Source organism: Hakea prostrata, chromosome 1 (assembly GCF_041222555.1).
Source record: "Hakea prostrata isolate BN-2017 chromosome 1, UWA_Hpros_2, whole genome shotgun sequence".
In the NCBI taxonomy this organism is placed as follows: domain Eukaryota; kingdom Viridiplantae; phylum Streptophyta; class Magnoliopsida; order Proteales; family Proteaceae; genus Hakea; species Hakea prostrata.
Genome location: NC_142600.1, coordinates 7,218,784 through 7,246,649, shown reverse-complemented (window position 1 = coordinate 7,246,649; position 27,866 = coordinate 7,218,784). Strand labels below are relative to the sequence as shown.

The following is a 27,866-nucleotide window of genomic DNA, read 5'->3' as shown; positions in this document are numbered from 1 at the left end:
CAAATTTAGCAATAGATGGATCTTTAAACCATGCATTATACGACTCCACCACTTTGTTATGCTTTTCATGCCTCTGCCTCCAGAGGTTCATAATTTGATCATCATGCATTTCTGAGCTCAGAAATGCATGATGATAAAATTATGAACCTCTGGAGGCAGAGGCATGAAATATATATATATATATATATATATATATATATATATATTTATGAAAGAAAATATACACATAAACACATAAACATAAATTGAGACAATTTTAACCATAAACTGATTTATCTCTTTCACTGGAATGCAAACCAAACCCAACACCACCTACCCCCAAACCAAAAGGGGGGGGAAATAAACAATGAAAAAAGAGATAAGGTAAAACCATAACAAAAAATGTACCACTTAAAGCTCATTCATCAAAATTGCTTCTGCTGTAAAATTGGCATGCTTGAAATAACCAGGAAACCTTGACAACCATCGATTTTCAATGTGTATTTTGGCAGATAAAAGAAGCAACAAGGGGTAAAAAAAGCGAATTACATGATCTTAGCCAATGCTGCTAAACAAATATCACACATGGCTAGTAAATTGCAATACAGTGAAGAGGTTTCCCCTACAGGACATCTCAAATGCTGAAACAAACCAAATGGTGAAACTACCATTTTGAAAGAGAAGGACAATACAAGAAAAGAAAAGAAAAATGGGGAAAGAAAAAAAAAAACCAAAGGTGAGAGAGAAAGCTCAAGCAAACAACTAAAATGGCATATAATAAGTCTTACATAATAAATTTATACGCAATAAGACAAGAATATAACTACAACGTGAATGCACAGCTAGATATGATCTTCCTTGACATCATCCTCAGTGGCTCCATCTCCACCATGTCTGTGGTCAAGATCAAACACAAGCATCAGTGAGATCCCACATATAATATTCTGGCAATTTCCCACTAATATAAATCTGTATCTTTGGATTAAGCAACCAAAATCTGAACCAAACCAAATGATGATCCACACAACACAAAAAAATAATAATAATAATAAATATTTAAAAGCAACTAATAACTAATCCTTGTAAGTTCTATCCCTCCCCCATTTCCCATCTTTTTCTACTCTGTTTATTAGTTCAAAAGCCATGTTCATGGCTTTGGACAAAAGAAAAGGCTTTTAATTAGGATTTCACAAATAAACATCTAATTTAATGTAGTAACTAGGATCATTAGCAAACGCAGAGCTGTTAAACGACATATCCCTTCTCTCATTTCCAAGAATGCCATTGACCTCCCTATTGTTCAATAAAGCTGGCCAACAATACCCATATTACATGAAATTGCCCCCATCAAAAGACTACTCATTAGTCATCAGGGTCCTATAATACTGTCATCATTTTATCATACATGTACCAGCCACCTGTTGAAAAGCCAGATGAACTAGGCTAGTTATTATTCATTTACTCCTCTCTTTCTTCTTCTATAATGCTTCTTTATATTTCAGTGCAGCAACCAACCCTATCATATGCCCCCACCGAATACTCCTTATTTTCAGATCACGATCATCCACAAGAAATTTCAAATTCGCCATCCTATTTCCTCCCTTTCAGCCTCACAGCTTTTATGATACTTAATCATGCAGTTTGAAGACTTGACCAACATATTCCATCACCCAAAACTATCAAAAGCCAAGGAGCTAAGTTGCCACTCTTCATTGCTCCTAGAAATCTTGAGGTCCTGATTAACACCTCCTTAACCTTTTTTTCTTTATGTATTATCTTGATATATAGGATGTTGAAGTTCTGAGATGGACAAGGAAGAGATGATTGAAAATACAGGGTTGGTGGAGATTGAAATTAGGGTTAAAAAAAAATTTTCCTCTTGCCAATTTTTTTTTTTTTTTTTTTTTGGAAGGGGGGGGGGGGTGTTACAGGGTTTTTTTATTTGTTTATTTATTCTAGGGAGGGCGGTGCTAAATGGCTATGATGGATCAAACGAGGGTTACTCGGAGAACTAGGGCTACCAGTTATATAATTGGGATAGAGCATGTTAAGTATGATAAATAGTACTCTAATAAAAATGTTCCACACTAAGAAAGAGAGATAAAAAAAATGTTTAAAGAGTAACCTGCTAACCCATCCCCTCCACCCCACATGGGGGTTGTGGGGGGTTCGGGATTTCAAGAACTCTGGTTTCCTGTAAGCCCAAACCAGTCCAACCCTAACTGTTTGCCTCTGGCAAAATAAAGGATAAAAATTTATTTAAAAAACTGATGAAAATGCCAAGAATATCTTGTAGAAAGCACTACCCATATGGGCCATAAAAAGAACCTTTGACCTAAAAATTAAGTGAAAAGAACACTTAGGAAAAGGAAAGAAGAAAATAGGGCATAAAAGCCCACTTGTCCTTGAGGTCCCCTAGTAGTAGATGTCTCCGGGCGAGACAAGAAACTCCAAACCCATTCATTACCCTAAAACCCATTTTCACAAAAATTTGGCTAACCGTACCCTTAGAATGATACCTAACATGACTCAGAAAAGAAACAATAATATTCTCTAGATTGACTATTTTACATTCACCCAGAACATCCAAGACTATTACTCCTTCCATCCCCACAAAGACTCTTGGAGATTTTCTTTGTCTATTTGTTTTTCCTTTATAAGAACAGGTAAAAAAAGTGTACTCCATATTATCTTGATGTAGCATCAATTGAATGAGGACCAAATCTATCTACCCAAAATCAGATTTTCGAACTAAGCTGTAGAAGGCTACTTTGGCATTTTCAATGGTTGAATATAATAAAACTTTAGGGGATGGGTATCAGGTTCTAAAGAGGATATGGCGTGTAATCGGCTACATCTGATGGCTGGTCTAAGAGTTCTAATTTATAGGAGTTCAAATCCTAGTAGGACTTCTATGGTTAATGGGTCTAGAGGACTTGAATGAAGTTGTAACATGGAGGGGTGTCGAAGGGGGAAAGGTTACTCCAAGTTTGAGTAAATCCCAATAGTTAGATTGAAATAGATCTAACTAGGAAATTTTGGTGTCCAAGGCTATCTGAAAATTCAAGAAAATTAAAATTAAAATGTGAGATGGACGGGGGATGGGATATCCTGGCTGCCACTAACATGGATATAGGAGCCTTGCTTAATGCTGTGGAGACGGTCGACTCATTTGAAGGCAAATTGAACCCACAGCCGTATAGGAATCTCAGCTTGACTTAACTAGAGACCCTTTCACTTGAGCACCTGGAGATATCCACCACTGCTGAGCAAGTTATCCTCTGAGAATAACAATGACATAGGCTGCAATAGCTGATTTTAATATTCTGAACTGTGTAACTATCACATGTGATAGGTGGCTTTATATAGCCTTAACAAATACTAGTTTCTAATAAAATAAGAATCCTAGTAGTACTCTTAACAACTTAACTGAATTTTAAAGCAAACTCTAAGTTGAACTTTGGGTTATAATGAAGACCAAGGAGTACACTGGGGGGGAGGGGGTGAAGAACCAAGGATTTTTTGTACACAATTCATATACCCATGTTTCAGGGTAATTCATCCAGTGAAGGCCCAACATCTATATGGCCCAGCCCTAGGCCTACTCCTACGAAAAACAAAATATTTTAGGGCTGGCTCTGCACTATATCATCAGCTTGTTGTCAATTCATTAACAGGAGGAGAGGACAGTAGTGCATTAAAATAGAGAGCAAGGATAATACATGATGGGTAATGCCGGAAGAGAGTAAATATACTAGGATCTTTGTAATATTTTGTCTATAACAATGCAATCTTATCAGATCTCATTTTTTGTATTTGAAAATTATTATAAGTTGAAAATCTATTGTTCTATAACAATGCAATCTTGTTATATCTTCAAGTTAGTTGCAAGGAAAGCTTTGATTTAGACCTTCCAGGCATCACACCATCAAGGAGTCGATTGTATTAAAACCAATCCCATAGCAAACTACCCAAGCTTCACGATGGAAGGTGTCAGTTGGATCAAGCACCAATCCCATCAACCTTTGTTTAACTCGAGACAAAGTATTTACTGGAGACAGAGACAGGAGCAACAAAAGCTTTTTGTTAATCAAATTTTCATGTATAATAATGGGCCCCATTGCAACCTTGTATAGAATATTGAAAATAGACTACCATATTAAAAAGGCTAGCCCAAACTTAGACTATTAGATGGCCCAAACCCACTAGGAACATGAACTAATAAAGGAAATAGACTCAAAGAAGGACTCTAAATAAGCTAATAAAATAAAGCATGCTATCTTACTTTCTATTTTTTAGGTCCAAATATTGGGCAAATACAAAATAAACACATGGGATGAAAGGCGCAATAAAAATATACAAACCCTAGAGTTACTCCTAAAGAAAGAAGCCCAATTTGATGATGATCTGCATCACTTTCTCATGCTTCTGCCTTTTGTTCTCCTAAAGCCCACACCTGAACTTCTTTGTATTGTGCCTGCTGCCATAATGCTTACTGAAAGAATCCTCATCATCCCATTGTTCAAGCTTTAATCTGCTATCTACACACTAGGAACTAGCTACCTTGGCAATCAACTAGATCAATCATCACAAGACCTGACTTGTTTTAACATTCTCTTCTTAATTCTGGATCCACTCGACTGAACCTTGGAAAAACCTGCTCAAACCTTCGACAAAACCTAACCCTTAAGTTCTAGAGTTCCAGCTTCCAAGATGTTTTACTTGTTACCACATGACAATCCACAGCACTACACTACTAAAGATCATATTGGTTGTTTGCCAATAAGATCACATATCTTCCCCCCGCATTCCAACCCTCCTTCCCCCCCCCCCCTGAAACAATAAAGAATAAATAAATACAACAGCATTTTAACTTTCAACTATCTCTACCTACTTCTCATTTATGCATTTCTTTCTATATTTTGTGAATCATTTTGAAGGCCAGAAGTTTCATTCATGACCGCATATGCACACATGGTTCATGGTTGTGTCCCTTCTCACATGAGCTGAAAAAGTCATCCCTGCTCCCACCTATTTTTAAACCTCAAAAGATGTACAATCTCATATGCACAGAAACCTTCTGTCATATATCAGGATATCTAATTTATACTTTCTGTTATCATGCCAACAAGTGGTCCTCCTAAATTCCCTCTAAAACTTTTAGTTCTAATTCTAATATTCAATTCTTCCCGACATTCCTTTTGATAGAAAATCTTTTCACTTTGACACCATTATACTAATATCCATACTGGTGCTCATTTTATTTGAACACTGCTTGAAAGTTCAGACCCATAAAGCATTGATAGTACTAAACAAATTCTTCTGAAATATTTCGACTTTAACGGAAAATGAAACAAAATGCTAGCCAACTTATGAGAAGTTCCAGATTTCAGTAAAAATGCGAACATCACCGATATATGAAAGCAATATCTCAGTGAAATTTCAACTCTTTCCACTGAAATTTAAAGCCTTCAGCTTGAAAGCTCCATGGCTGGTAGAATAACTCATTTGCTGTAGACCAACATTTTGCTGCTGAACCAAGGGAGAAAGGAACTATAAAATCAAAATAACCTTTTTATGGGACACTTTCTCTTACAATGGAAATAACCAAAATATCATGCAAACGTTCTACCAAATTGAATATCTCAGTCTCAACACCTAGCATATAATAACATAAAATGGCCAGAGCACAAAATTCATTCCTTGGTGTATCTTTCACTCTTTTAGTTCCTTCAAATTGAATCAAATCATTCTTCCACACTGTATTCAACTCATATTTCCACACTAAAAATCCCAAGGCCTCTTTTGAACATGGTCACACCATTTTTCCCACCTCAAATAACTTCTCCAAAGTTTATCATGTATCAGATTCAGGCCCACTCCTAAATCAGTTCTAATATAGTCATTCCCATACTTCACATTCATCTAAACATCCTCATCTCTGCTACACTTAATCTATCTATCTGACATTTTTAACTGCCCAATATGCCTCACCATACATCATAATTGGCTGTACAACTATCCTATGAAATTTGAAATCTAGGAAACACCTACAAAAAAACTACCAGAACACAAGCTACTTTAGTACATGTGCCTAAGACCTAATACGAATATGAACCTACAAAAAGAAGTGAGTGGGAAAGGAGGTTTACTTCTGTCCTTCCTTCTGGAATAAAGTCTTTAACTTCTATACCTTACCAGAAATAGGATAACGTAAGAGCACTCAAGAATCAATTGATGAAGTATCAGCAAATAACATGATCCTACAGTTTCAAGCACCAACAACTGCCCAGGAATTGACTCCCACCCAAAAAAAAACTTCATGACAGAGGAAACTTGTCCTCCTGAGCATGGATAAAATATTCAACAAATGTTAGAAATTTCAGATTTGACTAACAGGTAAATTGGCAACCAGATAATGACTTTTATTCTCTCAAAAACATAAATTGGGATAGACCAAATGACCCACCGCCAAGATGATGTTAGGTTCCGAGCTTTTCTATCTAAATGGATGTTTTCCAATGCATTTGATGCTCGAAGTACATCCTCTGAGATCTCATCATTGTCATACCTCCAATTATATTCATCCTTTCGATAACCAGGCATCGAAGAACCTACTCTCCGATCTGAAATGCTGAAAAGTGTCAGGGAAGAGAAATCAGAAGCAGGCAAAGAACAGTAATATCACTTACCAGGAGCATGAGAAACAGGACCAGGCCTAATCCACAAAATGGAAAATATCAGTTGGGAATGGGAAAGAGGAGCAGTGACAAACAATACAAACAACAAAGAAAGCTGTCCTGTTACCTTCCAAGGGGTGGTAAGCCTCCAGCAACAGCAGAAGTAGAGGCCCTACGAGCGTTTCTAGATTCCGGATTAGATATGGATTCAGTTTCTGGACCACCTGCTCTCCTCCCAGTTCCCCTTGTTTGGGATAAATTCTGAACATCATTCAGCACAATGTATGTAAATACCTAACACATCTGTCACCAAACTTCCCAACAAAGTATGATATAACAATAAACTGTTCAGATTACATAGGAATCCCCTTGAGCCCCACAATAATATTGTGCATATGCAAGGTACAAATATTAACTATTTCTTCTGGTACATAATTTTAACATAAGGAGAATGGGGATCTGCCTTGACACATTGCTTTACACTCAAAATTCAATTTCAACGTTTACCACTTCCACTTGGACTTGACTGCTCCATAAATCCTGGATTTTGGAAGTACCTTATCATTTCTTTAAAAAGAGAGAGTACTACTTAGAGTTCTGCTTATTTTGGTCTCTGGAGTGATTAAAATATTTATCTACATATATTTATCAACGGTAACTGAATGGATGATTGTGACTCCAACATTGCATCAGAATTGGATAAATCATCATACCTCATACTTCAAAAATCCTTCAAGAACATTTAGAAGCAAAGGACCACTTTCAGCATTCCTATTGAGATCATATCCATTTCTGCTACTAAAATCTTTTAACTCAGCTTTCCAAAAATCTTTTTGCTGCAAGGAAGAAAGATCATCAATATTAAATGGAATAAGGTGCAAAACAAACTTGAAGTCACATCTAAAATCAGCTCTATTGCCCATAACAGAAAAAAGTACATGATTACCAGATTACACTCTGGCAAATAAACTTTTAGAGTGTGATCCAGTTGTGCCCAGTCCAGGTATTCACATACCAGAGCAGTTAATAGCCTTCCTGCACATAGCACATTCAAGCACAAGAATAATTGTTAGAGAGTAAAGTCACATAAAGATTTCTTTCTGCAACCAAGGCAAAAGATTTCTTTCTGCAACCAACGCACATAGATACCTATGGGAGAGATGCTGACTTGTCCAACAGTGTTCAATATCTTCAGAATTTTGCATAGATCTTACAAAATAATTATAGATTTTTTTTTTTTTAAATACTGTTTTTTAGCATAATATTCCTTTGGATAAGTTTTGTATAATAAGAGATATTCCAAGCTCTCGCTATAATAGATTAATAGTAGTATAAATTTAGGCCAATCAGGAAGTTAAAGTAAATTAAGGTACAAGAATTTTTTTTTAATAATTTACCACATGATGGAATAAAATTATGTTTCACCCTTGGGCAATTATTTCCAGACAATCCAAGGAGCAAAGTTTAAAAAAAAAATCCCTGCCTCTTCTGACTTGTTGCAGCCTGTTATATCCTTTGTTCTTTGTAAGTCTTAACGTGGAGAGTTAAGTACTAAATAAGGTCTGAGTTTGTCACACAGATCGAAAATATGAAGCAGCACACGAACATCATAAATAGAAGAAAACACAGTCCAATCAGATGCCTAATTTAGCTCCATGTTCCAAGTTGAAACCAGTCCCATATGGCCCATACTATGGTTCACCTCAAGATCCATATTCTGCCCCTAGCATGGGCTGCACAGCTAGAAATTGAATGAAGAGTGTGGGGCCATGTGATTTGTACAGACAGGAGTAACATCAAGAAAGCTTTGATTGGGTTAATATTCCTCTGGTTGAAGATTTGATCGAGTGTCTGTTTATTGTAATAGCTTAGCAAGTTTTTATCTTGTTATGTTTGTTCATTAATTTAAAGCATGGTACCAATAACAGATTACGGATATGTATGATGGTTCAAGTGAATTGTAAGAACAGCAGAGCGCAAGGTGGTAAATTCTCAATTACAATTGTGTTACATCTAGTATCAGCTTTGATGCCCATATGTATTTGCACTTATAATTGATACCTAACCAAAGAAATTCAAGATGAAGTTCCCTGGTATATGCTTTTCCCTGATTATATTTGTTTTGGTAGATGAGACACAAGAAGGGATTAATACCTATAGAGATCAACTTTGAGATCAAAAGGTTTTAGATTAAGTAGAGAATGAAGAAAGACATCTAGTCATAGTGCAAAATTCTGGCAAAACTGCTGAAAATCTTTCGGTGGAATTTTGTCCCTTAGTTTTGAGGGGTATTTGGGGTCATTTCGGGCTGGTTTTTTGTCTAGCCTAATTTGAGTTCAATAAACACACTGGGAGTGTTATTTTTGCCTAAAACCTAACCTAAAATGGTATTATGTAACATGAATTTAAACCAATATAAATATGGATATTACGCAAAACAACATTAAAATGCAACAAGACATACAACAAGTAAAATTCAACACACAACTATGAGTCGAGTTGGATCCATCCCCTAGGTCATGGAGGAGTACTCTGAATACAGGGCATAAGCATGCCATGACATGGTACATATAAAGTTATCCATATAGTCTGTCCCTAGCATAACTAGTTGTGCTATTCCTAATGGATATCCAAAGATGAGTCACAAATGATGCACCTACTCCATCTCCATACTCATGTGCAGACATGCTACTACAATCAACAAATGAACCACCATATCTATACGTATAGCCATAAGTCCTGTATAGTACAACCCCTTAGAATATTTAAAATTTCACCGAAATCTGAGACTTTTCGTTTTTGACCCATATTTCATTTTGCTACTTGGCGAAATGGCAAAACTTTGCCTAGTTTCGGCAAAATATGGTACCTTTGCGTCTAGTGTATAACTTTGGCCTTGCTCAAACGAATAATGACGTGGTGAAATTTGATGAAAAGGAGATTCTACAAAGCGATTATTTTAGATACCAATCATAAATAAAGAAGATGATATAAAGGATGATATTCCTAAAAGAATTAAAATCGGAGGTTGAAGTCGAGAGGTCCAGGGTCTTGTATGATAGACGCATTCTTTTAAAGCTTAAAGGGAAATCTTATAGCAGAATTAACTATGATGTATGGTGCAATGTGAGGCTATTAAGAAGCATCAAATAGAATAAACTCAGTGTTGTCGAAATGACGACGCAAAGATGGATGAGTGGCAAAAGTAGGAAGGATAAGATAAGGAATGATCATACCAAAGCTAGCCTAGGAGTAGATCCGATAAATGATAACTTCAAGAAAGTTAGAAAGTTGTTTGAGCCATGAGGTGGAACGGCCACGTTCAACGGAGGGCCTATAAATGCCCCTTGACAAAGAAGCGATTTAGTCCAAATTGAAGGAATTAGAAGAACTTGGGGGAGACCTAGGAAAACCTTGAGAGAAGTGGTGAGAAAGGATATGCATAGCTTAGGTCTTGTATCTAGTATGGCCTTAAACGAGCTGATTGGAATGCAAGAATCTAAAGTGGAGATGTGCATCCAAGGTTTTTGTGATCGAAGATTCCTCTAAAACTCAAAGGAATATTCTATAAGACCATCAGATGACCAAGTATGATGTATGGTGCAAAGTGTTGGGCTCTTAAGAAGCATCATATAGATAAACTTAATATAGCAAATATGAAGATGCTACGATGGATGAGTGGCAAAACTAGAAAGGACAACATAAGGAATGATCATATTATAGCTGGTTTAGGAGTAGCTCCGATAAATGATAAGCTACAAGAAAGTTGTTTGAGGTGGCACAACCACTTTCAATGGAAGCCATAAATGCCCTTATACAGAAAAGTGATTTAATCTAGACAAAGGAACTAAAAGAGATAGGGGCAGACCTAAAACAATCTTAGGAGAAGTGGTGAGAGTGGAGATGCATAGTTTAGGCCTTGTAGTATGACTTAAATAGAGCTGATCGGAAGGCAAGGATCCATGTAACCGGCCCCATTTAATTGGGATAAAGCTTGTTGCTTTTGTCATATTGTATTATTTGATAATGAAGGATGAAAAGACTTCTTGATCTATAATTTTGAGTGTTTTGTGGTTATTGAATGATTCAAAACTTGTCATTGTGGAGATGCAGAGACAATCAAATTGTGGTGATTCCAAAGTCGTAAACTTTTGTTTCTTCTTTCAAATGTATCTAGAGGATTGTTAAAAATTCTATTATCATTTATCAATACTGATGCATCCCAAATGTGAATGATCTTCCACTGGTTCGAGAGCAATTCTGCATTAAAATGGTACCAATCAGAGATGACAAGTGGGACAGGATTTAGATGACCAACACCAATAACTTGCAAAGGGATAAACATTAGGGAGTTGATGGGAAGCAATCAGCAGACATTTACCTTACTCTCTTTTTTTTTTTTTTTTTTTTTTTGGTGGTTTGGACAAAAGGAAAATCTCAGGTCTAGGAACTTCAAAAACTTTCCATGCGTCTATTCACTCCTATAGATAGGAGAAAGAACCAAGGACCGACTCAAATACTGAAATGTCCATATGAAGGTCTCTGAGATGAAGATGTCTTCACTCTTAATATACTATGTCAATAATCTTTTAATACTAAAGGTGTCAGGTGCCAAATGCCAACCAACAACCAACAAACAACAGTAAACTTTCTATAGAAACAATCAACTTAACTGATGACTCTGACACTGGAAATGCTCATATGCAAATGAGAAACCCAATATACATGTGCAAGCTCCCACCAAGGGGGGTTGGGGGGACAGCTCAACTATTTTCACAAAATGGACAATGAAAGTATGAAACCAACAAATTGGTTCAAAAATATCCAAGTCTTTAAGATTGGCAATAAAGTGAAAGAAAAAAAAAAGAAAGGAGAAGACAGGAAAAGTCTTATGTTAAGAACAAGGACTTGAAAGGAACCTGAAGCAGAAGCATGAAGCTGCTTTGCAGAGTCATTGCAGCTACCAAGTAGTGCAGGCGGTATACCTTCATCGTTCTCAACTACACGATCTTCCTCTTCAATGGCCTCAAAGACACTTGCCCTGAGCTCAGCCTGGCAAGAAATTCAACATTTGAAACTAGCAGAGACAATGAACAACACCACCTGATCCAGCAGAAAAATTCATTGCAAAAATACAAGCTCATGAAAGCTGAGAAAAAGATCATCTACAAAAAACCAGGCAAAATGAGAGTACACCTCATTCTCTCATGCGACCATCCCATCCTAAGTAGGAAGTTCACATGCCAAAACACAACTAACTTGGTAAGAAATCAGGTTCACTGCATATATTTGAGGACCAAATGAGCACCCTGTGATGAGGACATCACTCAAGAAATTTGGACTTATCAGAGGAGACAGATGCATGCAACCACATGCCACTTTGTTACAGCTAGATAACTAATCTTATGTGTAGTTCTTTCCATTATTTTATTGTACTTTCATTTATGGATTTAGTGTTGTATTTCTACTATGTTGTAGTTATATGAGCAGTTAGTTCAGGAAATAACTATTTAGAGGTTCAATATGTACTTAATAGGCAGTTGGCTACTTAGCTTAGGAAATTAATACACACACAAAAGAAGGTGTGTAACGTTCTGGTGCCCTTTGTACTCGTGGTGGAAAGATGACAAATGAATGAAAGCATTTATAACTTGTGAGACAAGTCTCTTTTCTGCATAAATGACTCTAATTGTTGAAGTGAATTCAAGGGGGTGTGAAGTCAAAATGTTTTCTTGTTGATCTTCTTCTTCGATCCCCTGCTGCTCTCTCAAATTCTATATGCACAGCAAACCATCCCCATTTGCTCCTCCAAATTCGTTGTTGTCTATTCCATCATATTCTCTCCCAACCTCCATTATCATCTTAAGAGCCAATCATTTGCTCTTTCCAACTACAATCTACAGCAGCTGTAAACCCCAATAAATTGTACTTGTTTGGATGGAATATGACTCTTTATGATTAAAGATGTAGTATCCCGATTTCCATTTACCCTCCTTAGACAAATCTCCCAGAACTTTATTTTTCCCATCTTGGCTAGACTTGATTACTGCTAAATTTCTTACCAGATCTTGAATCAGTAAATTTTCGAACTTTGTCCCAACTGCAGGCCCCAATTACCTTTAATATTTGTCTACCAACAACAAGAAGACCTTGAGGAAACAATCTTCCAAGTTGGTAGTGATTCAGCACTTAGTCACACCCTTCTAACCAGTGGGATGGCAAAAAGATGCATATCTGTGATGTTTCTCCTCTTAAGTATCACTTGCATACTTTGTATGAAATTCTAAATTTATGATTTATTTTATTATTTCTCTATTTATGATTATATTGAAGAATTTCTGCATGTATTTAGAGAAAGAGTTGGATACTGTTCCCAACCTTCCTACTTATCAGTTACGATGATCTTCTGGGTTTCTCTTCAAGAGAACATTTATTTCAATCATGGGCTCCCTTTCTTTCTGTTGTTTAAGTTACCACCACTCCCTGGCACCACAGAGGTCACATTTTACTAGAATTTAAAGGCAAATATTGTGTGCATCTGTCTGCTTGAGAAGTTGTGAACATATCCTAATCACAAACTCGGAAGATCCTAAGCGAGCTCTATGTACCCAAGGATCCAGCCACTGAAGTGTCTTGGAGGAGCAAACGTGCACAGCCTAAACCTCTGCTTCAAAGGAAAAACTATTTCCAGGTTTTGAACCACAACCAACTAAGTGCAATGATGCAATTTAACTATTGTGCCAAGGAGAGAATTATAAATGTGGACAAATAACCAACTAAATGTCACCCCCCCCCCCCAAAAAAAAATATATGAAATAATAGAAGATAACCCCAAAAAAAAAAAACCCCATGATTCCTGAATCCTGAAGTAATAAAATGTTGTGACCAGATTTGCATTCCCACTTCATAAAGTTGAGGGGATTTACAGGTAAAGAGCATTTGACATGAACCCACAAAACGGTGCAAAATAGCAACGGAGTAACTCCAAGATACCCACATCGCTCTGGGTACTCGAAGAACTGACAAAGAATCATTCCCATCGTCAAGTTGAAAATCTGATACCTGGTTTTGGAAATACGCTTGACAGAATTAGCAGAGAGAGAAAAATGTTTCACAGACCTTCTGATGCATTTAAGCACTGAAAGACAATAGAGGATCCCTCTATCTCGTCACACAAAAATATTCCTCTAAAATCCAACTGAAATAATAATAACCTAATTTAATGTGCTACCTTCTACTCACAATGACCTAAATTAAACGGGTTGCCTTCTTCTGTCTCTCTCTCTCCTCTCATTGGTGTACTACGGAACGGTGTTTGAAACTACGTTCCAGAACTGCACTTCCAGCATACTAGTATCAGCTATAAAACCGCACTCTATCAAGGACCCAAAAATAAAATACAACAAATCTCGCTGCAAGACCAGTTCCCATAAAAAACCGACGCATTTTGCCCAAAATTTGTCCAAATTCAACTTAATTTGAAATGTATCACAAACATCGTAGGGTTTATGGGGAGCTCAGAAATACAAACAGCGAACGAGTGAAAATAACATAATGTATATAAAATTGTTACCCTGATCTTAGCAAGAACACCTTTCTTCTCGAGAGTGCGAGTAACAAGGGTTTTGAGGTCCATCATCTCCCTAGTATAGTCATCCATCTTGACCCTCCCTCTTGCTACCTCGCTCCGTTACTTCTGCTCTGACGGGTTCTAAAAGACCCTCTCTTTGTCTTCTCTCTTTTCTGTCCGCCGAAAGGAAATAAAGTGCCGGCCCGGTACGGACCGTTCCTGTGCCTTTGCTCGAGCGAAAAGGTTAAAATATTGTTAGTTTCTTTAGGATTTAATCCTTCCAGCCAAAAAGAGGTTTCAATACAACGATATTTGTTGGGTAAGGTTTCGAACAACATTACAACATATCAATTTGGGTGGCCCACATAGCCCTTATTGTATTGCTTTAGGGCCTCGTTTGTTTGGATAGTTCTATTTTTCTGTCCTAAGGGTGTCTGTTCCTTGGGTAATTTGAGCAGCTAAAAGTCAAGACGGCACCACATGTTAAAGAAAATATCCAAGAGTGTTAAATCAAATAATAACGGTATAGATGTAAATAAATTTTTGTTTTTTTTTTTTATTTAAAGGACTTTATTTACACACAACATAATTTTATTATTTTGTAAATTTACAAAAACAAATCTCTAAATCTACTCAACTCTAATAATCAATGATTCTCTACCGTTCACCTCTAAATCTCGTCTCTTCCCGGAGTTTCTCATCGCTCCTCACTTGATCCACCAATTCCAACATCTATTACCACCATTGCAATTCCTTTGCTTTTATGCATGACCTTGGCAAAAATCGCCAATGATATCAAAAAAGTTTACCTTATTGATTCTTTAAGTTAACCCTTTGAAGGAACAGATGTCAATCCAAAGCTATGGCTCAACGATATTGATCCAAATGACGATGAAGTATAGCCAAATGGAAATGAAAATTTTGGGGCAAAAAAGCATTAGATCCAGTCCAATAGGTTAGATGTAGTAGTAGAAGGATAAGTTGTAGTTGTATAATTTGTAGAAGGTCGAGGAACCAAGGAATGGTGTCCCCAGTGAGAAGCCGCCAGTAGATGAAACGATAGAAAAAAAAATAGATGAAGAAGGTGATGGTCCAAACGCATACCATTATTGAGTTTGATGCAAGGAAGAGGTTGTTGTGGTGGTACCGGTTATGTTAGGTAAGGAAGAGGAAGGAGATGATCCGAATGGCAGCGTAGAAGAAGAATAAGAGGTCGGCAAGGGGAACCGTTGATTCTTAGAATCAGGTAGATAATGGGTTTTTTTGCAAATTTACAAAACAATAAACCCTCTTTTTTTTTTTTTTTTTTTTTTTTTTTTTGTGTGTGTAAATAAACATCCTTTAAATGTACAAAATAAATTTTATTTACATCTATACCCTAGTTATTTGATTTAACACCATTTGATGTTTTCTTAAACACGTGGCACAATCTCGACGTTTAGTTGCTGGCAATAGGGTTGTTATAAATAAATATCTAGAAAATTAAGGGACTTGAAGATGAGTCAATAAATCATGGACTTAGTCCTCTTGTTTCTTGGGACACATTTGGATGAGGCATAATAAATTGAAGGTGTATCCAATTTATAATTTAGATTAGTGGAATTTCAAGTATGAGTGCATTATAAGTGGCAGTTTAGATATTGTATCCATCAAGATGTTTCTATTATATTATTGCCATACATTAGGAGGAGAGCTTTTGTCTAAGTTATTAAACAAAAAACAAAAAAAATCAAAAAAAACAAAAAAACATAGGTGGGATCTTATAAGCCTCTTTCATAATGTGTGGTAGAGAAGTATGAGAGGAGCACAACCCTTTATTTTGAATAATAGAATATTTAGACTCTAGATGATTATATCCTTATTCAAGTTGTCACATAATGCTACATCCTCTTTGATCTACCAACATTGCAAGCCATTTATAGGACGAGGGTGGGGGGAGCACTGTAGATAGTCGAATTCAAGAATCATAGCTCAATAAATGATGTAAATGATTTCTCAAGTCACCCAAGGGGCACCTTGTTTAAGCCTGTATGGGGTGAGATCCTTAGGTGTTTGATCTATCATCCTCTCTACGACACATTCAAGTAGGCTCTTACTGACGAAACCTGATATCATGGAATCCCTCTAAACCAATAAGACTATCTTCAATATAAGTTGAACTAACTTGTGGGATTACAATGATCTTCACAAGAAGACCGTGACCACGATCAAGATGGCAATTATTTTGCTTATCCTTTTTTTTTATTTTTTTGGGCGGGGTAGGACATTGTAACGATTAAGTCGAAAAATCCCAACAAAGGAAGTTTGGTTTGAAATAGTCCATGGAAGGAAGAGAATATTCACCGGAACGGAAGACCTTGTCATATTTAAATGCCCAAGAACGGAGGACCATGTCATATTTAAATGTAGCCAAGATCTTGTTCCCATATTCGTTAATATTTTATTTAGGATTTGGGGGGCTCTTCAGAACTTAGAACTCCAACTCAATGGTAAAATGAAGTATTGTTATATCCGCATTAGATCCTGTTTGGTTACTTGAGAATGGAGATTTAAAAAATACTGAGATTTCAAATCTATAGAATTTCAAATTAATGGAGTCATAGTTCATAAAATTAACTAATTGGTTAGGTTGAATCTTGGGAATGAAATATGTAGTTTTATCCTAAAAAAAATCTATCGAGTCACGGTTCAAATGTTTAGCACTTTTATAGTAGGGATGAAATATAGAGATTTCACCTCATACCCATAAATCTACAGATTCACGTTTTGATTGTAAAATGGTAAATTCATAGATTTCACGAACCTAGAGATTCACACAACCAAACGAGTATAAATCTTCCATTTGTGAATCAATAAATTTGAAATATTTAGATTCATGTAATCAAACAGACCCTAAAGGATCTAACTAAATCATTACAACACATCTTGTTTACTAGATTTCAAGTGGAGTGATAATTTTGTTTTGATATTATAAACTTTTCCATGAAATTTTAAAATATAACTTGTTTGGTTAAATGAAAGTGATAAAGTGAACAGTTCAGTTGACGTGGCATGATATTTTTTGGTTACTCTATCTATTTTAAAAGTCCCACTGAATAAGTGGAACATTATGAAAATTGTGAAATACAACAAAAGTCGAACCCATATTTAAAACATTTTCACAAACATTTATTTTATAACTTTGCCGCCCAATCCTTTACATACAAGTCCCACATATTTCCATCAATTTTTTCCCCACCCTACTGGGCAAAGGAACAGTTCTTACGTGGTTTATGTTACATCGGCTCATCCACAACAGACACCAGTAAGACTGCATTTGTTTGCAAATATGGGGTAAAAAAAAAAAACATATGGGTTTTATGTATAGTGGGGTGAGGGAGAATAAAAAGAAATGAAAGGGTTTTGTGGAAAAATTGATAGTTGTGGGTCCTATTTTTTATTTTTTCAAAATTTTTCACAAAGTCTCATATATTTTGTGGGGGTTTTTAAAAGGTTTGAGGGTGAAAAAGTTGAGTTGCCACTTCACTCACGAGACATGTCTCTCACTTTTCCACTCCAAACAACCAAATATTTTACAATTTCAAAAGGAAAGGAAAAATAAGAAAAGTTTGATTTTTTCATTTTTTTTCTTACCCCACTTTTTATCTAAGCAAACAAACGCAGCATGGGTACTCCGGTGGCAGCCAACCTAACAATTCCACTATGAAGCTCTACACGTCAAAAGATTTCTTACAGCAATCTCAAGGATTATGTTATTAACAGGAAATAGAAAGTGTAGCTTGAAGTTTAGCCTAGTATGTGAGGTTCTACCGTTCGACATGTATTAACAAGTTATATAAAAGGGAGCATATATGAAACAAATCAGGTCGGATCTGTTTATTTGAATGTGGATGGAATCATGGAAGTGTGGAACCTACCCCACCCAGAGTTACAATTTGGAGCAGCAGCATCAGGTACGTTAGGCACTTAGGCTAATATGCACTTGGCATTAATTAATTATAGGGGTTATTAGTAAAAGAACCGGCAACAAGGATCTAAAAAGCCTGCCTTTATTCCCTCCAAAAATTTAAAAGCCAAAAGCCAGAAGCTATCGGTTCCGCTCTTCCCCGGAATCCGGATTGGAGCACAAATGGTGGGCCCCACATCTAAACAATATTAAAAAAAAGTAAAAAGAAAACCCTTCCATCACCACCTCCCATCACCACCTGGGCCCCTGTTTTTTGTGGGGGTAAGCCGTCGGGGAGCACTTTTGGGAGCACAAAGTGCTCCCCGACGGGGTCGCTGATCCGGATTTTCCTCTTCCCCGGCAAACACAAACACCTCTTGCTGTTCAGGTCACTTCCTGATCAGTCATCAAGTGTCAACAAAACAGCCTTTTAACAGTTTAGGCGACATTTTCGCTCTTCTTATAAAGTTTAAAGCAATCTTCCCCCAGTTTGAAAACCCTAACCCTAACCATAATCCATTGTTCTTCAATGGCACCCGTGGATCCTCATTCCTTCACCGATTCTTCTCACCCATTCGCGACCCACGTCTCCCTTTCTCTCTATTTCGAATTCGCTTCTTCCACAATTCAGGGCTCGGTTCTCCTTAGCCTCCCAAACCCTCATTCTGGTTATATCTATCTCGACACACGTTCTCTCTCAATTTCCTCCGTCGTCGACCCCAAAACCCTAGCTCCTCTTCCTTTCTCGCTTTCTCCCGTTCCTGATGCGATCAAAGGTCAAAACCTCACCGTCTCCCTTTCTAACCAATCTTCATTTCTGATCGTTTTTTCGACGAGCCCATCTTCGTCAGCCCTTCAATGGCTCTCTTCTCCACAGACGTTCAACAAGACTTTCCCCTTCGTGTACACCCAGTGCCAATCCATCCATGCCCGTTCTATATTCCCATGTCAAGACACCCCTGCTGCGCGCATTTGTTACTCAGCTCGCCTTAATGTGCCACAGCAGTTGTCGGCGGTGATGTCCGCGAGACATGTCGAACGCCGACCTCCTGTCTCTGGTGAGGCTGCAATGGCCGTCGACGATGCGTTGTGGTGTGCCGAAGGCAGGGTGGTGGAAGAATTCACCATGGAGCAACCCATACCGCCTTACCTGTTTGCGTTTGCCGTGGGAGAGCTTGGCTTCAGAGACGTCGGACCCAGAACGAGGGTTTACGCCGAGTCGGTGCCTGCTGTTCTGGACGCGGCTGCGAGGGAGTTTTCGGGGACAGAGGACATGATTAGGCAGGGGGAGAAGCTTTTCGGGCCTTACGAGTGGGAGAGGTTTGACCTACTCGTGTTGCCGCCCAGCTTTCCTTACGGAGGAATGGAGAATCCGAGGATGGTGTTCTTGACACCGACGGTAATCAAGGGGGATGCAAGCGGTGCACAGGTGGTGGCGCACGAGCTCGCTCATAGCTGGACTGGGAATCTAATCACCAACAAGACAAATGATCATTTCTGGTTAAACGAGGTGATTTGATTTTCCCATTTTCTTCCTTGTTTCTCTCTCTTTATAGAATCCGTGCCGAGGTGCTTCTGGACTCTTTCTGGTCTGAGTTTATATATGATGTGCTCAGCCGGAACCGTTCCGTTGAGAGGCTGTTGATATATTTCTAACCTAATAATTGTAACGGTTAAAGGGGTTCACTACCTATGCGGAGCGGAGAATTGTTGAGGTCGTTCAGGGGGAAGAGATAGCTGCTTTGAACGCTGGCATTGGTTGGAGGGGATTGAATGATGAAATGGAGAGATTCAAGGACAACATGGAGTTCACAAAGCTTAAGACGAACCAGGAAGGAGTGGATCCAGATGATGTTTTTTCTCAAGTTCCATATGAGAAGGGTTTCCAGTTCGTTTGGCGCATTGAGCGTCAGGTAATTTCTCGTAATAGTGCATAGAATTGATATGAAGGAACTCAGAATTTGAGACTGATGTTGTCAATTCCCCTACCCTGACCCTGTGTTTCAAAACCTCTCTCTCTCTCTTTTTAATCCTGTTGGATTTTCTTTAGATGGGAAGGCCAGCGTTTGATGAATTCCTTAAGAAATATATCGCCACTTTCAAGTTCCAATCAATTGATACAGAAACGTTTCTCAATTTCCTGAAAGCTAATGTCCCCGGAATAGAGAAGGAGATCGATCTTGTCCTTTGGACCGAGGGAACTGGTATCCCTCCAGATGCATTTGAACCTTTTTCCAACACCTACGCTAAGATTGTTTCTCTGGCAAAAGAATTTATTCACGGAAGGATGCCAAGGGAAGATGAAGTATCAGATTGGCAAGGACAGGAATGGGAACTTTACCTGGAAAATTTGCCCAAGTCTGTGGAAGCATCACAGGTATCATCTACTTTTCCATTAGTCTAAAGCCAACTCCTTGTTTTTGTTTTAAGCATTCATTGGTGTATTTGCTGCAAATGACCTTCGGTTATACACGGGGCTTTCTTGTTTACTGAGTTCCCTGAACTTCTTAATTATGATATAATGTCCACTAATTTGTCAGATGTCCCTTCTGTTTAAACATATGTTACTCTTAGAGTCATAGAGGTGAAATCTCTCTTTTTACATACATACTCGGAATGGTAGAAGGGATGTTTCTAATTTGCAAATATGATAGATCTTTATTTCTCAGCAGTAAGCCTCAAGCATTTGTCTGAAGAGGAATTTCCTATTCTACTAACGTATCAGGCAGAATGAAGGTAGCTGAGTCTTCGAACTGCTGCCACCATTGGTTGAACTTCTTTAGCATGACTGTATGTTATTGGAAAACATTGTGCGACATTTGGGATGTTCATTGTATGATTTTTAAGTCGAGATGTTGGTTTATACAGACACTCAAAAACAGCTGGTTTTGTTGGCTGGGACTAGCAATTAAAAAGCCAATTGCATAATTATATTCAATCATTGGATCCTCTTCAACTTGCATCTGTTTGAAGAAAAGGGAATAGAAAGAGGAAGTGACAGTAACATATGTGATGTAAACCAGGGCCTGGGCTAATCTTCAGGACCCTCTCTAATTGAACCAGCAGCAAACTAGGGTTTATACCCTTGCTGTTTGGGGATGAAAACTCAGAGGACAGCAGCTAAATTGTACTCAAAACACTCAAGGGACCCTGCGGCTAGGTCTGGTTGGGTTCCAACTCTTAAATCTGGGTGTGGGTAGGTGTAGGGTTATGTTTAGGATAAGGATTAGGTTTGAAAAGTTAAGAAAAATATTCTGCTTTTAACAATCTGCAATTGCAGAATTTTTCCAAGTAAAATTAGGTCTCGTACTGTATTTACGACATAGTTAGGGTTAGAATTTGGATCAAAGGTAGGGTAGGGGATAGGGATGCTAGTCCTAAAAGGGTTTAGGCTTTGGTTCAAGGGTTGAGGAGATATTGGGTTTTTAATAGGTTTAGGTTTTTAGGGTTTCAAGGAAGAAGATGAAGTGCAGGTAAATTCTCAACTTCAAGGAATGGACTGTTTAGGGTTTTGAGAGATAAGAGAAGTGAGAGGAGAGAGGCAGAATCCTAGTGGTAGGGTGATAGGGGAAAGGGGTGAGGGTTTCCTAGGGTTTTTAATTGGGGAAGGGGTGCTGCTTCCCGAGGGAAGAAGAACGGAGGGAAAGAGAGGTCTGTGATTGGGGATTTCGGTTGGCAATGGGGTGGGGAATTGTACTTGTAGAGACTGGACTGGTTCACTCTAAACTGCTGTAGGGGAGATCACAAGGCTGTTGCGGGGGGTAGAAATTGAAGAAGAAGACGAACATTGCAGAAATCTTACACACTCAGCCATGGTGATCCCTCTTGGAACACATGACTCCAATTCTCCTTCAATGCTTGGCCATCTTATTCATCCAGTCTAATTTGTTATGAATTATGGGGGCCTTTTATAGCTTCATTACATTGAAGGAATGCAACTAGGACTCAAATCTAATTAGGAAACATGCTTGGACTGAAACTAGCGGATCCACTTTGGATTTAGACTCCCTTTACAACTAAACAACTTAAGAAACAAACTAGGAAGGAGTCTTCTAGAGATCTCCCGATAAATAAAAACTTGCAACAATAAATAACTAATTTCCAAAAGGAATCCCACTTGGAAATTGGATTCCAACCGGGACTCCAACTCAGAAGTGGACTCTTAACCACTAATCCAATTGAAAAACAAACATTAGATATTGGATCCTAAAAATAACAGGGAATTTAATGGACCCTTTTGGTGTTCCAAGGGGGTGGGGAAAGACCATAATACTCTTCTGAGGGTACAGCCAGCCCCTTGACACACCAGTTGGGCTTGGATTTTGGTTCAAGCTTTAATGGGCTTTGTGTGGGCTGGGCCTGGTCAATTTGGTACTTCTAATATTAGAGAGTCAAAAGCAAATGTAACTTCCTCTTTCCTCTTTGTGTTCAACTTTCTTTAATCATATGGTATTTTAGGATCTCAGAGTCTAAATTTCCCCTTTATATATGCTAATCTTCTGTACTGATTCTACTTGCGAATATTCCTTTTGCACTGATCCTTTTTACTTCTTGAAAGTAAATGGATAACTACAATGTGAATAAAGCTGTGAGGTTTACATAAAAAATATCTTGCATGTAAAGAGGTAAAATAATGGAAAGAGTATTAAGTATGAGATGACCAAGGGGAACAATACTAACGAATTTGTTTCTCTGACTGGAATTTCATTGTCCTACCCCACTCTCTTCTTCTTCTTTCTTTCTTGTTTCCCTTGTAAAGATTGCACCGTATGACCTAAACCAGGAGCATACGTGCCAAGTTTAAACACCGAATGATGCAACTTGCGATTACAATTTATACTGAATCCATATAGTTCGTTTTTTCATTTTCGTGAGTTAGTGTCTCATCATATGTTTTTTTTTGGTGTGGTTTGTTCCTGCAGGTTGCAGCGTTGGATGCACGCTACAGGCTGGCAGAATCCAAGAATTATGAGTTGAAGGTAGCGTTTCTTCAACTGGCTATTTCATCTGGATGCAAAGAATACTTCAGTGAGGTGGAGAAAACATTGAAAGAGGTTGGAAGGATGAAGTACCTCCGCCCACTCTATACTGCACTGGCTCAAGGCAGTGGAAAAGAAGAGGCAAAGATGTTGGCCAAAAGGGTTTTTGAAGAAGCCCGAGAGTGTTATCATCCTATAGCTCAAGGTGTTGTCGAGTCCATCCTTCTGAAACATCTATAGGATGATGATCTATGTAGATACTCGAATTGAACTTTCAATGCTGTATTGTAAGTCAGTGTTACAGTATCTCTGGAATAATTATGAGCAAAATCTTTTGGGGAAATAAAATATAGGACATCCAGCCTGATGGAGATGGTATGGAGTGCACAACTGATTCTGATTCCATGTGTAAAATATTTGCTCCACTTCATTTTCATGGTCTAGAATTTTGTCGTATCTAATTGTCTGGGGTTTGGGGAGGGAATTCGACCTAACTGAATTGACAAGATGTCATGTTATCACAGCCGAACGGCATGGGAGCTGGAGTTTGAAGCGAAATATTTCCGGTAACAAACTCCATATCCTTATTCCAGCTATCCACACACCACACTGCCAAGCTCCAGGTCCAGGGAAATTCAAAGCTTTTATGAGAAATTTCTTATGGAAGGGAAGGTCTTTGCATTGGGGATAAATTCCAATGAGTTCAACCTAATCTCTTCTTAGCACTGGGATAAATTCCAAGAGCTCAATCTCTCTCTTGGATTATGTTCACTATGTCGTTCCCAACTTGAAACCAATTGGTATATTTTCCCATGATGTACCTACCCTCAGGCCTCTCCAAGAGAATTTGGGTTACTTTGTTAAGATCAGTGAGCTTGATTGGCCTATTCGGTTAACATGCTTTCACATCTCATCTCGAACCACTCGATTACAAAGTTCACTGCAACAGCATTCTGTGTACAACCATTACCTGATAGAACAACTTACATCACCTTATAAGGAATGACGCTTCCAATTCTCTAAAGCAAATTTCTAGATTAGAAAAAGCGTTATTGATACAATCACCACAACCCACATCACCACCTCCATTGCTCCCCACCATCCTTTTCTTTCATTTAAAGAAGCTTTGACTCGAATCTTCAGAGGAAGGTGGAGGATGGGCTATTATTGCCGATACCAATTATAATGGAGCTTTGTGAACTTAAAAGACTGAAAAAAGTGCAAATGGGAATGGATGTCAGGGCGCATACAAGATGTCTAAGCAGCACTTCTCAGTAAAACGAAGTAAACCAACTATCTTGACGGACTTTTGTGGGTTTCGTACCGTACAAGATGCTGAAGCATTTACCTGGCTGTTGTGAGGAGATTTTTCATTTCTATCTTAAAATTCACAGTCACGCATTAAACATGTACACTTCATTACACAAGATAAGAATTTTCATGTAGCCAGGACATAACCTGGCTCCCTAGTTGACCCAAAAAAAAAAAACTGGCCTCCCAAAGCTCAAATTACTAACATTAGATTAGATTTAGATCACACAGTTTATCAATGTCAATTACATGTTCTTGTTTTCGTTCAAACCGAAAAGAGGAAGAAAAAAAATGTGCCTTCAGTAGTTTAACAGACTTTTGGTGGTTTCTTTTGTTAAGGTGTTTCACCCTAAAGAGACCCTAAAATTTTGTTATGTTTTGTAACATTCTCTAGGGTATATATCCTGTTTCAGTTCAATAGATGTCAAAAAGTTAAAAAGGAAAATAAAAACTTTTCTGTAATTAAGATTGTGTAATCAGCTTATATCTCTGGTGTACCAGTATATCTTAACCTCATCAAATGCTAATACTCAGTGGTTCACCAAAAAGGGTATTTTTGTTGCTTAGGCTCGTCAAACATTCATGCTATATAATAGTTATGCTGAAACAATGGCCAACAGTGATGTACCCATACAGGCAATCTCATCAGTAGTTATCTTAGATGCTGGTCAAGAATTCTTGTTAAGAATGTCTTCCATGGAACTGCTAAGGGCATTACATGAGCAGTGCCCCCAGATGCACGAAACTTCTCTTTGTTGGGACCCACTCTCGGAGGATGTCTGATCCAGTGCATCCCGGCCATTCCACAACTTGAGACACAAGCTCAAGTTGATGGCATTCCATGTCCTAAAATCACATAAGCCTGTAACTCTATGGGGATTAGACTGCATCTCCTCCGTAGTTTGTGTACATAAACCAAAACAGTTGGATGATTCTAAAAGTGGTTGCAGTGATTTTGCATGAACCTTTGGAGCTTTGCTGTTAGTAGGTTTTGTTTCCATCAGATTGGAAGTAAATTGAAGGGAAGGGAAATGAGATGGATAAAATACAGTGAAAGCATCGTTATCTTACTAACGATGTCAACCAAGCAATTCATCAAATACTATAGGTCTTAAGGAACATATATAAGCAAATTTTCAAATTACCAGATCTGATAGTGTTTAATTAGTACAAGATCGAGACCACAAGAGTTTCTATTTTCTTTCCATTATCACTTAATCTCTATGTATAGTCAAAAGGAAACCCTAGATACAAGATATTGAAACAAATAATTTTCATAAGAAAAAAAGACAAACAGCATGACATACAGTGAAGAATCCAAGGCAGTGGTTGGAAGTACAATTTCTTTTCCTTACTTGTCTGACAAAATCTAAGAAATTTTGTTAAAAATATCTTTTTCTATCCTATGTATAAAGTTTGGCTACACAATACTTGAAAATTTCCATTAATAAGTTTTTATGGCATTTAAACTTGAGCCAATGTTGTTCAATAACATTAGTTTCACTGTTTCATAGGTTCATTAAGATTCACATTAAAAAGATGGCTATGCTTGTTGTCAGAAAAGTTGCTTATAATGGAGTTGAAGCAATCTCCTTAGGTGTCTGGACCAAGGTATTGGTATATTATTTACTGGTACATATCAGCACTTTCAGGCACCCTAGAGTGATATTATACCAAGGCTGATTGAGAGCACATCCAAAGAGTGAATCATTTTTGAATTGATGCCTGATCTATATTGTATCAATATCAACATAGGTGGTTACCAATACAGACAGCCCTTGATACTGATACTGATAATGAAAATGCTCTGGGCTTGGGAGGAGTCCTTGGTATTTGCGGCTTCATTTTAGCATATCTAAAATGTATTGACTGGTGATTATAATAGGTACAATGGAATCCACCCCCTGCTTCCATTGCCTCGTAACAAAATTTTTGGTTGGAACCATTTATTGTCACAACAAAACATGATATTGAATTGTCTAGCCTTAATTCGAAATAGTAAAACGATTGAGGGATCAAAAATTTCCACAGTTCCAGCACGAGTTCACCATTCACTGAATGATCTAATATGCTTGATTCCTAAAATCCTAAAATCACCAACCTTTGCTAAATGTTAAAGGCTTGAAGCTCATTGAAAACAAGGAATAATGGGTTTAGCTGACACGATGGCTGATATATTGTTTTAACCTGAACTTCACTATGAAGACTGGAGGAGCTAAACCTATCCAGAACTAGAAATTGGAGGGCCAAAAGATACTGGCATGAAATTCATAACATTTGGGGATTTAGCATAATGTTATGTTCATAACAAGAGAATAACTACAAGAACATACTACTGGATTTTGATGAATTGAGGAAAATTATCTATCATGAAACAATTACTGGGAAGAATCATTACAATAAGATGATAAGTTTAATGATACAAAAATCTGCAATTAAGTTGTTCCATACAATTTAAGCAGCAAATGAGCTACAGGGAATTGGAAAGAAAGGACTTTGGCAGCGAAGAAGAACTTACTGCTACTACCAAAGGGCAAAGACATCATCTATTGCTTATCGCCTTCTTCCAACTTTTGAACATACGCCTTCAACACCATAACCAAATCCCTAGCCGGCGCTTGAAGCGTACTAACCAATGCTGACGCGGGGCTCTGCAGCGATCCCAGCAACTTGGCGTAAATCTCCGCCCTAGTTGGCATTGTCTCTAGGGCTTTGAAATCGGATGGGCCATAGAATTTCCCCTCAAACACAGCCCCAGTGAAGTCATTAGTATCTAACTTCTTCTCTTTTTGGAAATCTCTATACGGCTTGAGAGCTCCAGGAATCTCTTCAGTATGAACAAATAGCCAAGCATTCATGCCTTTCATACAAGGCTTGAGAGCCTCCCAAGGAGTCCCCTCGATGGCCTTACCAACAAGTGTATTCTTGGCAACGACGAGCTTCACGGATTCAGGTAAGGATCTCCTGAGCTCTTGAAGTTGCTTCACCGTGAATCCTTTGTAGGAAATTCCGGCGAGGAGGTAGCAATTCTCCAACTCCTTCTTGACGATTCCAACTGTTTCTTCTTTCTTGGTGCGGCTTATAGCGCAATAAATTGATGGAATTCGAGTGGTTTTGCCGCTGATCTGCAAAGAGGTTTTAGGTCTGAAGAGAGGTTTAGTGAAAACAGCGGTATGGTTTAGGGTATGAGAGCGATGGGGTTTTGTGGAGGGATACGTGCAAAGTGAAGCTTCCATTGTTGTACCTTCAAGGACTGGGAGGGAAGCCAGTGGTGAACGATGCCTGTAACAATCTTGCAGGTTACTCTGCTCGCCTTATCTGGTAAAGTTTGCCAAATTACCAAAATGCCACCATCGAGGCGTGAAGAGGGATTTCAATAGGCCGGTCTCGGCCGGGCCTAA

General features: G+C 38.0%; 3 protein-coding genes across 4 annotated transcripts; 1 reads left to right on the top strand and 2 right to left on the bottom strand.

Moving 5' to 3' along the window:
• Positions 1-369: 369 nt before the first annotated feature.
• LOC149027081 (protein TONNEAU 1a-like) lies at positions 370-14,503 on the bottom strand. 2 transcript variants are annotated; one of them, XM_089159039.1, is made up of 8 exons: positions 14,233-14,503; positions 11,579-11,711; positions 7,606-7,694; positions 7,373-7,495; positions 6,787-6,920; positions 6,672-6,697; positions 6,449-6,605; positions 370-873 (listed from the first exon to the last, which is right to left on the bottom strand). In XM_089159039.1, the coding sequence occupies exons 1-8, from the start codon at positions 14,317-14,319 to the stop codon at positions 822-824; spliced, it is 801 nt and encodes a 266-aa protein (XP_089015165.1). In that variant the 5' UTR covers positions 14,320-14,503; the 3' UTR covers positions 370-821. The 2 variants fall into 2 exon arrangements, with proteins under 2 accessions (XP_089015165.1, XP_089015172.1); XM_089159046.1 differs by lacking the exon at positions 6,672-6,697 and having other exon boundaries at positions 6,449-6,613; positions 14,233-14,502.
• A 3,925-nt stretch (positions 14,504-18,428) lies between these two features.
• LOC149027080 (peptidase M1 family protein) lies at positions 18,429-23,752 on the top strand. Its single transcript, XM_089158960.1, has 4 exons — positions 18,429-19,685; positions 19,855-20,088; positions 20,226-20,552; positions 23,098-23,752. Exons 1-4 carry the CDS (start codon positions 18,705-18,707, stop codon positions 23,392-23,394), a joined length of 1,839 nt encoding a protein of 612 aa, XP_089015086.1. The 5' UTR covers positions 18,429-18,704; the 3' UTR covers positions 23,395-23,752.
• Positions 23,753-24,016: 264 nt separating this feature from the next.
• On the bottom strand, positions 24,017-27,824 carry EMB3136 (Ribosomal protein L10 family protein). The gene is made up of 2 exons (XM_089158966.1): positions 26,984-27,824; positions 24,017-24,363 (listed from the first exon to the last, which is right to left on the bottom strand). Exon 1 carries the CDS (start codon positions 27,699-27,701, stop codon positions 27,012-27,014), a length of 690 nt encoding a protein of 229 aa, XP_089015092.1. The 5' UTR covers positions 27,702-27,824; the 3' UTR covers positions 24,017-24,363; positions 26,984-27,011.
• Between the last annotated feature and the right edge of the window lie 42 nt (positions 27,825-27,866).